The sequence below is a fragment of the Felis catus genome, chromosome D1 (genome assembly GCF_018350175.1).
Source record: "Felis catus isolate Fca126 chromosome D1, F.catus_Fca126_mat1.0, whole genome shotgun sequence".
Lineage (NCBI taxonomy): Eukaryota > Metazoa > Chordata > Mammalia > Carnivora > Felidae > Felis > Felis catus.
The window spans coordinates 102753822-102767629 of NC_058377.1; the positions used below are offsets into that span (position 1 = coordinate 102753822).

The 13808-nt window shown below is 47.3% G+C and overlaps 1 protein-coding gene across 1 annotated transcript; it reads right to left on the bottom strand.

The window, feature by feature from the left end:
- Positions 1 to 1054: 1054 nt before the first annotated feature.
- LOC101088432 (olfactory receptor 1009-like) lies at positions 1055 to 1999 on the bottom strand. The gene is given in 3 exon segments (XM_023239742.2): positions 1055 to 1263; positions 1266 to 1663; positions 1665 to 1999. Coding segments are annotated over 3 exon segments (942 nt in total).
- Positions 2000 to 13808: the final 11809 nt, after the last annotated feature.

Sequence of the window (13808 nt, forward strand, 5' to 3'; positions counted from 1 at the left end):
TACCATGGAGTATTACTCGTCAATCAAACAGAATGAAATCTTGCCATTTGCAACTACATGGATGGAACTGGAGGGTATTATGCTAAGTGAAATTAGTCAGTCAGAGAAAGACAAAAATCATATGACTTCACTCATATGAAGACTTTAAGAGACAAAACAGATAAACATAAGGGAAGGGAAGCAAAAATAATATAAAAACAGGGAGGGGGACAAAACAGAAGAGACTCATAAATATGGAGGACACACTGAGGGTTACTGGAGGGGTTGTGGGAGGGGGAATGGACTAAATGGGTAAGGGGCACTAAGGAATCTACTCCTGAAATCACTGTTGGCACTACATGCTAACTAATTTGGATGTAAATTTTAAAAAAATGAAAAAAAAAAAAAGAATCTGACTCTCACTTCTGGGACCACTGATTGGAGGTCCTAGGGGTCTGTAAGATACAAGTGTGGATGTACAAGGGGGGCACCTGGGTGGCTCAGTTTGTTAAGCTCCCAACTCTTGATATCTCATGGTCCAGGAGATCGAGCCCTGCATCAGGCTCCGCAATGACAGCTTGGAGCCTGCTTGGGATTCTCTCTCTTCCTCTTTCTCTGTCCCTTCTCTGCTTGCTCTCTTTCTCTCAAAACAAAGAAATAAACATTAAAAATGGTTAAAAAAACCAAGTGTGGATGTAGGATATCAGGGGATGTAACAGATCCGAGCTGAATGTAGTGTATTGACGGAAGTAGAATAGTGATGTTGCCAACCAGGTAGATGTTCCTGCCTAGGGCTTGAACTTCAGGGAATGATGGAAGGGTGTAGGGTCAGTTAGAGCTGATATGTGGCTGGACGCTATAGAGGGTCGTACAGTGGCTAGTGTAGGTGGCTTTTTCCGGCAGCTGAGCAGTGCTGAATGCCCAGGGGCAGCAGCGCTAGCCGTGGCAATGGACAATGTCCCCTATGGTGGCAGCCTGCACATACCATTCTTGTGGCAAGTGTTCAGCTGTGCTTGGCCACTCTTGGTTCCTGTCCCAGGCTTCTCTTCTGTTTTATGAGCTACCAGATACCTTGCTAACAAATTCCTTTTCTGCTGAAGTTAAGGACCCTAATTTGTACAGCAGCCTCGACATCTTTGTTCCTTAAGCTGTAGACCAGGGGGTTCAGCATGGGGATCACAATGGTGTAGAACACAGAGAGGCCCTTGTTATAGGCTGCAGCACTTCCAGGGTTGGGTTGGACATAGACAAAGAACACAGACCCGTAGAAGAGGGAGAGGCAGTGAGGTGGGAGGCACAAGTGGAGAAAGCTTTGTGCTGGGCCTCCAGGGACCTCATCCTACAGATTGTGACCAGGATGAAGGCATAAGAGATCAAGACGGCTGAGACCATGGGGACAGTGACCCAGGCAGAGAGGCAAAGCAGGATGACGTTGGCCACTGTGGTGTCTGAGCAGGCCAGTTGGAGCACAGGGAGGATGTCACAGAAGAAACGATCAATGACGTTGGGACCACAGTAGGGCAAGATGAAGGCATTCCTTGTCTGCGGAGCTGAAACGAACACTCCCGCAGCGTAGGTGACCATTACCAGCTGGATGCACAAACGCTTAGACATGATGGCGTGGTAGAGGAGAGGGTGGCAGATGGCCACAAATCGATCATAGGCCATTATGGCCAAGAGCAGGCTCCCCTGTGCCGTGGAGGATCACGGAGGCCATCTGGACCACACAGCCTGTAAACGAGATGGACCGGTCCGTGGTGAGGATGCTGATCAGCAGCCCGGGGGTGAACACGGAGGAATTGCAGGTGTCCAGGAAGGAGAGCACGCTCAGAAGAAAGTACATGGGGGTGTGGAGGGCGGAGCTGGCACGGATCAGGTCTATCATGCCCAGGTTGCCCGCCAGTGTCACGGTGCAGATCATCAGGAAGACGGCAAAGAGGAGTTGTTTTTGGTCTGCCTGGTCTGTGAGGCCCAGCAGGATGAATCTTGTCACTGCGGTGTGATTCTGCCCCGATATCATCCCAATGGTGTGTTACCCACAGGACAATGAATGCGGGGAGGAGAAACAAGAATGTTAACATTCTCATCAAAGAGGTAGCCTTTAACCTCTTCCACTGCGTGCATCTCTGAGTGGCAGGCTGGCCCCCAAACTCCATATCAATCCCATCATGTCATCCTCATGCGAGGTACTGAAGGTCCTCTGTACCCCTCAGGATAATGTCTACATTCTTCAACTTGCCACACATCCTCTGCAACGCCTCTGTGCTACCGTGCACTCAACTTGCAATTCTGGACAACTTACTTCCACAAACACAGCGCGTGATTGCAAATGTCTGTGCTTTTTCAAATTCTACATTCTTGTTGGAATGTCCTTTGGTCTCTCCAGACCCAGCTTAGAGGTCCATCCCCTCTCTCTCTCCCTGGACTTGCACAGATGCTCCTTTACTTGACATGACACTGTATTTTAACTTTAAAAATAAAACACCCGTCCATCTTTCCTGTTGGACTTTATTTTTTAATTTTTAATGTTTACTTATTTTTGAGAGAGACAGAGTGAGAGCAGGGCAGGGGCAGAGAGAGAGGGAGACATAGAATCCAAAACAGGGTCCAGGCTCCGAGCTGTCAGCACAGAGCCCGGCGTGGGGCTCGAACTCACAAGCTGTGAGATCTTGACCCAAGCCGAAGTCGGCAGCTTAACCGACTGAGTCACCCAGGCGCCCCTCCTGTTGGACTTTCTTACCCCTAGCAGCTGGAGAGTGACTTCATATCTCAGTAATTTGTGCCCTGGTATCTATCAAGTGCTGGTGTCAGTGAATAAATAGAAATTCTCAATTCGATAAAATCTTCCTCATTCAGGGAATGCTAGCAGGATCCTCTCAGTTGTTTTGGCCAAAACCATTTTTGGCCACCTTTCTTCTTACCCCTCATTGAACCCCTCGGCAAATCACATCGGCTCTACCTTCAAAATAAGTACCAGCTTCCCACCCCTTCTTTGCAAGGCACCCTCATAAGCTTGCTTGAATTAATGCAACTGCTCTTAGCTGGTGTCCTGCTTTCTTATTAAGAGGAGAAACCAGGGCAAGCCTGTCACCACACCAGAGAAATGCAGATTGCTCACAATGGCTCTGGGAGCCTGGCTACTACTCCATCACTTCCTTGCACCTCTCTGTCCTCTGGCCCACTCTTTTCCCTCTTGCTTACCCTGCTCCAGCGACTCGTGCCTCCTTGGCCCTCTTAGGACACACAGGTGTGATTCAGGACATCTGCACCGCTGTCCCTGCCCCTCGGAGCACTCTTGTTCCGGTTAGCCACAGAGCTCCTTCCCTCATTTCCTTTAAGTTCAGGCTCAGATGTCACCTGCTTGTAAAGCCTTCCCTAAGCATCTTATTGACAATGAAACCCTGCCCTACATCAGCACTCACTATCCCTCTTCTCTGTTTCCTTTTCCTCCTCAGAGGACCTTTTCTCTTCTAAAGAATCTTTTTTTTTTTTAAATGTTTATTTTATTTATTTATTTTTTTAATTTTTTTTTCAACGTTTATTTATTTATTTGGGACAGAGAGAGACAGAGCATGAACGGGGGAGGGGCAGAGAGAGAGAGGGAGACACAGAGTCGGAAACAGGCTCCAGGCTCTGAGCCATCAGCCCAGAGCCTGACGCGGGGCTCGAACTCACGGACCGTGAGATCGTGACCTGGCTGAAGTCGGACGCTTAACCGACTGCGCCACCTAGGCGCCCCTAAATGTTTATTTTTGAGAGAGAGAGAGACAGACAGACAGACAGAATCTGAAGCAGGCTCCAGGCTCTGAGCTGTCAGCACAGAGCTTGATGCGGGGCTCAAACTCTCAAACCGTGAGACCATGACCCGAGCTGAAGTCGGACGCTTAACGGACTGAGCCACCCAGACGCCCCAGACCTTTTCTCTTCTGATAGAGAAACATACACATGCAACATACGCATGACTTCTTGCTGTTGCTTACCATCTCTGTCTTGATATTAGGATGCTAGAACCGCAGAACCAGGCATTTCTGTCAATTTTTCGTTCATTGCTGTATCTCCGGCGACTGGCACGTAGTAACCTCTCAGTAAACGCTTATCGAATGGGGGTAAGGAAGCGGTAAAGAAGATACGGAGTCTCTTGGAGGCAAACCTGGCTGCCAAGAGGACAGTTACTACCCAGATGGGTGGGTTCAGAATTCCCGTTGCCCAAATCAGGTGGTAAAAATTGGGGAAGGGTTATGATAAGAAGTGGGTAGGGGTGGAATCAGACGACGATGTCCTGTGAAACCCAGAGCCGCTGAAAGCTGGTGCCTGTAGTGTCTTAGGGTCACGGCAGCAGAACCTGACTACGGGAGGCGGTTCGGCCGCTAAACGTGCAAGGTGGGCTGGACCTTGGGGGTGGATTTCCAGTCCTGGAGTTTGGGCCCAAATGTCTGAATTCACAGCCCTCATCTTGAATCTCTGACAACCATAAATTTTTAACTCCAGCCGTGGAGGCCTTAGGGTGATTCTTTTCAGATGGGTATATGCTTTGCAGCCTATATTGATAATTTTGGTAAGATGTCTTTATAAGATGATAAATTTTTGGTAACAAGTATATCATTTAATATGAACTTGAATACGCATTTGAATATATACATATTAATATACGATTTGAGGTGGTTGAGATGGTTAAGAGTATCTGCAGGGCTCCTGGGTGGCTCAGTCGGTTAAGCGCCCGAGTTAGGCTCAGGTCATGATCTCATGTTTTGAGAGGTTGAGCCCCACATCAGGCTCTCTGCTATCAGCACAGAGCCCACTTCAGATCCTCTGTCCCCCTCTCTCTCTGCCCCTCCCTCCCCGCCATCAAAAATAAACATAAAAAAATTTAAAAAAGAGTAGCTCCTTAATTTGACGTAACATAAGGAGGATGCTAAAATGCAGAGGAACATTTGATTTATTAGATATATAGTTTTTGATTTAGTAATTTTGAGGAGTTGTTTAAACACTTATGAAGTCTTCTGAAGGGCTTGGGAAATGAGGTACATTAAATTTGTGATTGTGGTTTAAAAAGTTCAAGAGCATTTAATTAATTATATTTGTTCTTCTTCTTATTTTTTATTATTTAAAAAAATGTTTATTTTTGAGAGAGAGAGAGAGAGTGAACACAGAGGGGGAGGGGCAGAGAGAAGGGGAGACACAGAATCTGAAGCAGGCTTCAAGCTGTCAGGGCAGAGCCTGAGTCAAAGTGACTCAGGGCAGACCTGAGTCAAAGTGAGATGCTCAACGAACTGGTGGCTGTGTCAGCCACCCAGACACCCCTAATTAGTCATATTTATTTTCTTTTTTAATGTTTATTTATTCTCATGGAGAAAGAGAGAGAGAGAGAGAGAGAGAGAGAGAGAGAGACAGAGAGACAGAGAGACAGAGTGCAAGTCAGGGAGGGGCAGAGAGAAAGGGAGACACAGAACCTGAAGCAGGCTCCAGGCTCTGACCTGTCAGCCCAGAGCCCAACATGGGGCTTGAACTCACGAACCATGAGATCATGATCTGGGCTGAAGTTGGATACTTAACCCACTGAGCCACCCAGGCGCCCCAATCATATTTTTAAATGGTGTTTAAATGTTTAGGAGAATTTGCATCTATAGATTTTTTTGTGTATATGACTTTGAATTGTTTAAGAGAATTTGATTGTAAATAGTGCTTAAATTAATTGAAGGAATTTAATCTGTTAAATTTTGAGGCTAAGGGGACATTAACCAAAGATTAAGTGTGATTGTTTTAAATTTTAACAAACATTACTAGATCTAAAATTCAACTGATTATATTTGAAAATTGCATTTAGTGGCCTAAGAAAAATTAAGTTCTAAATTTACAACTTAAAATATTATAATCAATTAACAAATGGCTTTAGATAATCTTTTCCATGTACAAAATATTTGGACATCAAAAAAAGTCACTTGTGGGGCACCTGGGTGGCTCAATTAGTTGAGTATCTGACTCTTGATTTTGGTTCAGGTCATGATCCCAGGGTCATGGGATCGAGCTCTGGGTCAGACTCTTGAGAATTGAGATTCTCTTTCTCTCTCTGTCCCTCCTCTGCTTACGTGTGTGCATGTGTGCGTGCTCTCTCTCTCTCTCTCCCTCTCTCAAATAAAACAAAACAAATATTTGTTGAACCTCTGCTCTGTGCTATTCCGTAGGCCAGGTACTCCCCTCACCCTGGCCTCATTTGAGAACCGAGTAACCTGCTTGTGGTCACACAGGGATGAACGGGTATTTGAACTTGAATGACCATGTGGACAATGCTTGGCAAAATCCTCTATTCATTGGGTAGGGATTATAGCCTGAGGAAAGAGAATAAATAACTAGAGAAATAAATACGCTAGAGAGATTACTTAATGAAAACTAATAGATCAAATAAGGTAACCAGAGAAGAATAGTAAAACCCAATAATTCAGCCAGCCCAAGTCAGATGTTTAAACCAGAAAAAACTCGGGAGAACAGAACATGTTCCAAGCGCAGCAGGAGGTCCTTACGGGAAGGCTTGTTAGGGGAAGTCATTGCTCTCCCATTTGCGGCTCTGGGCCACAGATTCTGATTCAACCATCCAGTTGTACAAGGGTGACCTAGGTGTACAGAATTTCTTCCATCTGCAGAGAACTCTTGCCCTCAGTGGCCGGGTCTCTTGAATCCCCCAAGGGAAACTGGGACCCCCTCCCCCCCCAGAGGCTCCAGACTCTGAATATACACCTTTTGTAGTTTCTACACTCCTAGAACATGGACACACTGGAAACACAAGGCAATGCTACTCCGATCCCTGTTCCAAGAACCAATTCTACAGGGGACGCACTAAGAGGGTTCTTGAAAGTGTCGAGTGAATCAATTTCGTTGGATTTTTGGGTGGATGGAGATATAGAAAGAACAGCGGGGTTACCTTTCAATTTTACTTTTTGTTCTTTTCGAGTGGGAAATGTATTCCAGTTGTACAAAATTCAGAAGGGACTACGCTGAAAATAAGTCCTCGTCCTGCCTGCTCCCGGCGCTCAGATCTCTGCCTCAGAAGCTACCAGTGTCTTGTGTATCTTTCCACGGTTAGTCATCGCTTATGTAACTAATATGTGAACCTATATTTTCTCCTCTTTTTTAAAAGATGCAAATGGTAACAAACTATACATATTGTTCCGTACTTTGTTTCTCTTTTTTATTTAACAATTTATTTTGGGGATCTTCCCAGTACAGAAATTAAGGACTGCCCACCTTTCCAGACCAGAGGCTGCACAATGTTACGTTTCATAACATTGAGGCAGTTCCCCACTGAGGGACATTTAAATTAAACTCTTCTACAGTTAGCAACAAAACAGCGCCTAACTTAAGGCAATTTCCGGTGAAAGCAGTTTGCGATTTAGTGCCCGGAGACCCTCAACAAAAGATATTCGCATGCACCTGTGACTTGGCTTTCGGGCTAGACTTTTCACTGTTTTCTTTTGCGGGGAGAAGAAACCTGCCTCGCTTTCTTCTGCTTCTTTTTCTTTTTCCCTCCCAGTCAGATGAGATAGATGCTCACCAGCTTTGGTCACCGGTCTTTAGCACCTGGTCATACCTGCAGCTTCGACATCACTGGGTGCTCCCTAGAAATGCAGAAGCTGGTTCCACCCCAGACCAGCTACTGAATGGGATTTGCATTTTAAGCAAGCAGCTGACTTCTATTCTGGTTTTGGGTTTGAGACATGCTGAACAGCAGCCGGAGGGGATTGAGCTCATGTGCCAGGTGGACGCCTGTAGAGAGGTGCAGAGGGGAGAAGGCTCCTGGTCCCTAATTGTGAAACTCCCCCACAGGGACCTCTGTGTCGAGGCTGATACTGAAGTGACCTCACATCTGGTGCCAATGTCTGCAGGTGACTTGGGAGGGCTGAAAGGGCGAGTGTCGTTGGAGACAGGGGACTTGCTGAAAGAGAGAGCCCTTGAGAAGTCGACATTCTCCATTCTGTCAGGATGAAGGGATGTCAGACAGTGCCCCGGCCACGGGAGAGGCCCCTCCCTGGCATTGAAGGATATTGAAGGCCCCTCCCTGGATATTGAAGTCGCTTTTTTTTTTTTTTTTAAAAAAAAAGATGTTTTTATGTAAGTGAATGGAAAGGACAAATTGAACTTCATCACCATTCCCAGGGGCAGCCTCACCGATGGGATCTCAGGAGACAACTTACTGGTCCAGAGACCCAGAGCCCAGGAGAACATGCAGACTTTGAATGTCTGGCCTTGAGAACCCAGCTCCAGGGACAATGGTGAACACAAGTGGCCTAGACCACAGAGAGATTCCATACCTCTCTCTCCCCCCGACCCAACCATTGCAAATTGCACCATCGAAAGTTGAAAGTTTCACCGCCTTTGGGAAGGGGTTTCTTCCATCCACTGCTGGCTCCTGGCTTGTTTGGGGCTGGTGGCTTGTTTTGGGGCAGCACCACTGCCTGGCAGTGAGGAGCATGGGACATCCTATTGATCTTCCCTGGATTTGAATCCCATGGCCAGCCGTGACTGTTTTTGTGACCTTGGGCAAGTTATTGAACCTCACTCGGTTTTGCCTCCTGCAAAGTGGAAATGATAGTGTCAACCCTGGGGGCTGCTGTGAAGATGAGTTTGAAGCGCTTCTCAGCGTGTATGGCAGAGAGGAACAATTCAATACTTGTTACAATTTCTAAATGGGGATGTGAGGGGACGGGAAAGAAGGGAAGCCAGGGAGACGAGGCGGGGCAAGGAAGCAGTGCCTGGAGACACAACCCCTGTGGATATATGAGGTTTGGGACCCACGGGGGGCGGGGCAGACCCTCCTCAAGTCTCTCCCTTGAGGGCCTCTCCTCAAGTTTAATGAGTGTGAAACTTTCACAGAAACCCACTCACACAAGTCACCTTCCTAGGGGCTTGAGGCAATTAATTCCCACCCCCCCTCATTAACAGAAGAGAGGTTGTTAGTGATTCTTTTCCTCTTTCTCATAAGACCTGAGACCCCGTAAGTTTCTCTGTTATTATTATTTTTTCTGACGACACAGAAATAATAATAATAATGGCAACTGACATTTGTATGGTTTAGCCATAGCTTGCCTGTGCGTTACCTTATTTTGTCTTCATACAAACCCTCAGAGGCCTGCTTAGCGAACATTATTGTCTACCTTTTGTGGAGGGGGAAATAGCGGGTCGGCAAAGCGACATGATCCGTTCAGGGTTCGTGGCTGGAAAGAAGCACAGATCTAGGATCTCCGACCCTTGGTCTCTGTTTCCTCCCTCAGCTCCCAGCCTCCAGACGCTGGGCTGTCTTGGAGGTGCTTGGCGTCATTGTTGTACCCTAGAGAAATCATCCAAAATGTTTTCCAGGAGAGGTGGGAGCAGATTCAGCACCACACCCTGTGCCCCAGGATCACCGTCCTTGATGACATCGTCCATTCCTGCCCTGTACATCGGCAGCAGGTTCTGATAACAGGATTCCTCCTATTTTCCCTCCAGACTGTATGCCCTGCAGGACTGGGATCTCTTTGTCATAGGACTTGGAGGCTGTTGCTGAGTCCCAAGTGGATTGACTGCAGCCTCCCAAGCATCACTTCCCCCCTCCCCCCGCCCCCGGGGGTGCGCCTTCTGCATTTCTCTTCATGTTCTCACCCTCCCTGGCCCAGACGCATCCTTCTTCAGGGGACCTCATTCACACCGCATTCTTTGTGAATGTCACCTCTTGGACTGTCTGTCTTAGACCTGTCCTTATCGCGGGCTTTGGATGCTTCCCGGTGGGGCCAGCCCTTTCTTTTTGTTCTCACAGCTGCTGCTCCTGAGTCTGTCTCCTGCCACCTGAGATATCCCACCTCTCTTTCCCTGTGAATTGTGTCTTCACTTCCTGTATCATCCTGTTTGGCTGCAGGTATGAGTCATGCCTCAGAGGTGAGACAGGGCTTGACTTTATCTTCAGGATCAAATGGAACATCCTTCTGACAGAGGGACCTGTAATGCATGTTTATTCACTTAAGAATAATTCTACCAGGGGCGCCTGGATGGTTCAGTCAGTTAAGCGTCTGACTTCTGCTCAGGTCGTGATCTCATGGTTTGTGGGTTTGAGCCCCACATCCGGCTCTGTGCTGACACCTCAGAGCCTGGAATCTGCTTCGGATTCTCTGTCTCCCTCTCTCTCTGCCCCCCCTCTGCTCACACTCTTGTCTTTCTGTCTGTCTGTCCATCTCTTTCTCAAAAATAAACAAACATTAAAAAAAATTAAAAAAAAGAAGAATTCTATCATGGGGCGTCTGAATCATAGGGACGCCTGGATGGCTCAGTCAGTTAAGCCACTGACTCTTGGTTTCGGCTTAGGTCATGATCTCGTGATTCGCGAATTTGAGCCCTGCATCAGGCCCTGTTCTGACAGTGCAGAGCCTGCTTGGGATTCTCTCCCTCCCTCTCTGTCCCTCCCTTGCTCATGCTCTTTATCTCTCAAAATATATAAAGAACAATAAAAAAAGATTAATTCTACTATAGAAGATAAGAGAATCTATGTCAATTATATACTTCAATTGAAAAAACAAACACCCAACCTTGTAAGCCCTTGACCTTGGACTTCTAATGTCCAGAACTAAGAGAATAAAAATTCCTGTTGTTTAAGAAAAAAAAAAAAAAAGAAAGAAAGAAAGAAAAAAAGAAAGAAAGAAAAGAAAGGAAACTAAGTATAGAGCCAGGGAGCTGGTGGGAAGGGAGGTAGAGAATACGTCCGAGGAATACTTCTAGGAGTTCGTGGAAGGATGAGAAGCAGCACATGATTATGAAGCGCGTGAGAAGGCTCAGGAGGCACTCATTCATGAGGTCTTCAGTCGGGCCCCTTGGTTCACGTTCATTTTGGGTTCCACTCGTTCTCTGCCCAGGGCATGCGGAGAAAAGGTACGGTTGCTCAGCCAGTCCCTGGTGCACTGCAGCTGCTGACCAGGCACGTGTGCTCCTGCATCTTTCTGACGGAGCACCGAAGGCTCCAGACGCCTTCCTCCTGACGCTCTTTGTACGTCTTCCCACGTTGTCGTGACCAGCAGGGAAGCTGATGGCAGAGAAAGAGGACACGAGGGTGACAGAGGGATGCAGGCATATGCACATGCACACGCATATGCACATGCACACATTGGGCACACACATGTGCACACGCACACACACACACTGGGCACATGCACACACATACACACATTGGGCACATGCATACACATACACACATGCACATGATAGACACACACGTATGTACACGCACACATTGGGCACATGCACACACATATGCACATGCACACATTGGGCACACACACGCACACACTGGACACACGCACACACATACACACATGCACACATTGGACACATGCACACACATGCACGTGCACACATTGAGCACACACATACATACATGCACACATTGACACACACATGTGCACACACAGACACACATTGGGCACATGCATACACACACGCACACATTGGGCACATGCATATGCACATGCACACATTGGGCACACGCACACACACACACACATTGGGCACACACACACACTGGGCACATGCACACACACGCGCGCACACATTGGGCACACGCATACACATATGCACATGCACACATTGGGCACACACTCATACACACATGCACACATTGGGCACACACACATGCACACACACACACATTGGGCACACACATACACACATGCACACATTGGGTGCGCATACAGACGCATGCATTGGGCACACACATATGCACATGCACACATTGGGCACACATGCATACACACACATTGGACACATACACACACATGCACATGCACACATTGGGCGCGCACACACACATGCACATGCACACATTGGGCACACACTCAGACACACATGCACACATTGGGCGCACACACACGCACACACACACATTGGACACATACACACACATGCACACATCGGGCACACACATACACACATGCACACATTGACACACACACGCACACACAGACACACATTGGCACATGCATACGCACATGCACACGTACACATTGGGCGCACACACAGACGCATGCATTGGGCACACACACACATATGCACATGCACACATTGGGCACACACACATAAACACACATTGGACACATACACACACATGCACATGCACACATTGGGCGCGCACACACACACATTGGACACATACACACACATGCACACATCGGGCACACACATACACACATGCACACATTGACACACACACGCACACACACACACAGACACACATTGGCACATGCATATGCACATGCACACGTACACATTGGGCGCACACACAGACGCATGCATTGGGCACACACACACACACACACACATTGGGCACACGAACACACATACACACCTGTACACGTGCACATTGCGCACACGCACACGCACACAGGATGCACGTAGTGTGGTTCTTCCTCCCTGCCTGAACTGTTGCCTAAATATGTCTCTTTCCCCCGGCTTCTCCCTGTATTTTGTTATTGATTTAACAAGCCATTCTTTCTGAACATCTGAATTTGCTCCTTGAGCTTTTCTGCTCAGTTGCCTCCCTGGGGGTGCACGAGGCTCCTGCCATTGCACCGAAATGATTTCCCACACAACAAGTCCACTTTAGCCCCATCTGATGAGCCATAGAAGGTTCTGTCCCATCCGTGGGTTTACGTGGGGGTGTGGAGATGAGACGGCTTGGAACACACAGGGAGCACACGAAGGAAGCTTCAGGGAGGAGGGAGAGAGGTCAGAAGTGAATCCTGAGCTCTCTGCACCAAGTTTGCTCGTGGGACCATTTGTCAATGGCTGGCCACACGTCTCTTTGTGGGACCTCTGCCCAGATTCTTTAATTTCTCCATCCACATCTGCCCAGGGCTTACAATCTCAGGTGCTTCTCATTCTAATGAATTCTCTGCTCTGAGTCTGAAGGGCTGCCTCTTTCAGTGTGGGGTCTGAGGACTGGACGAGCCAGCAAGGAGGGACTACAGCCAGGATGCCGCTCCAAGGTGAAGCCGTCCAGGGTGACCCCACTCCTCCCCTGCATTTGGAGACCCTTCATTTCCGGCCACACTGGGAAATGGATGAGGCAAAACAGAGTTTTGTTAGGCAGGCAGCTTGTTTGTTTCGGGGAGATCCAGTCTCAAGACTCCTGAGGCTGGGATGGGACGCTGGGGTAGACAGATTTGGAGAAGGCTTGGAAAAGGCAGCGGATACACTCTGGAGAGACCCACAAGCCCCCTTGCATGGTCCTGTGGATCCTGACTATCCTACCTGCCATCAGACGTCACCACTCTCGTCCTCATACTTCCCACTCATGGTTATATGCTACTGCTTTGAGTAATGATCTGGTGTTCAGTGGCCTTACTCAACTCACAGCAGTTTATCTGCAGACTCCTTTGGGTTTTATAAATACACAATCACATCATCTGCAAATAATGGCTGTTTTATTTCAATATTTATTACAGTGGCTTGGCCCTCCAACTCAATATTGAATAGAATTCCGTCAGTCGACAGACGTGTCTCCTTCTTGATCTCAGGAGAAGCGCCTTCAATATATTACCATCAAGAACCACGTTTGCTGTAGTCAGTTTGTTTTTGGGGTTGGTAGATATATTTGACCAGATTAAGGAAATGCCTTTTTATTTCCAGCTTGCTAGAATTTAAAATTTAAATGTAGATTTAAAAAGAATCACAAATAGGTATTAAATTATATCAAGAATAATTTTCTACATTTACTGAGGCGATCATACAGTTTTTCTTTCTATATTCGTAAAACGTGGTAACTTACATTGATTAACATTTAAACATTAAATGAGTCTTGTTTGTATGCCCAGAATAAA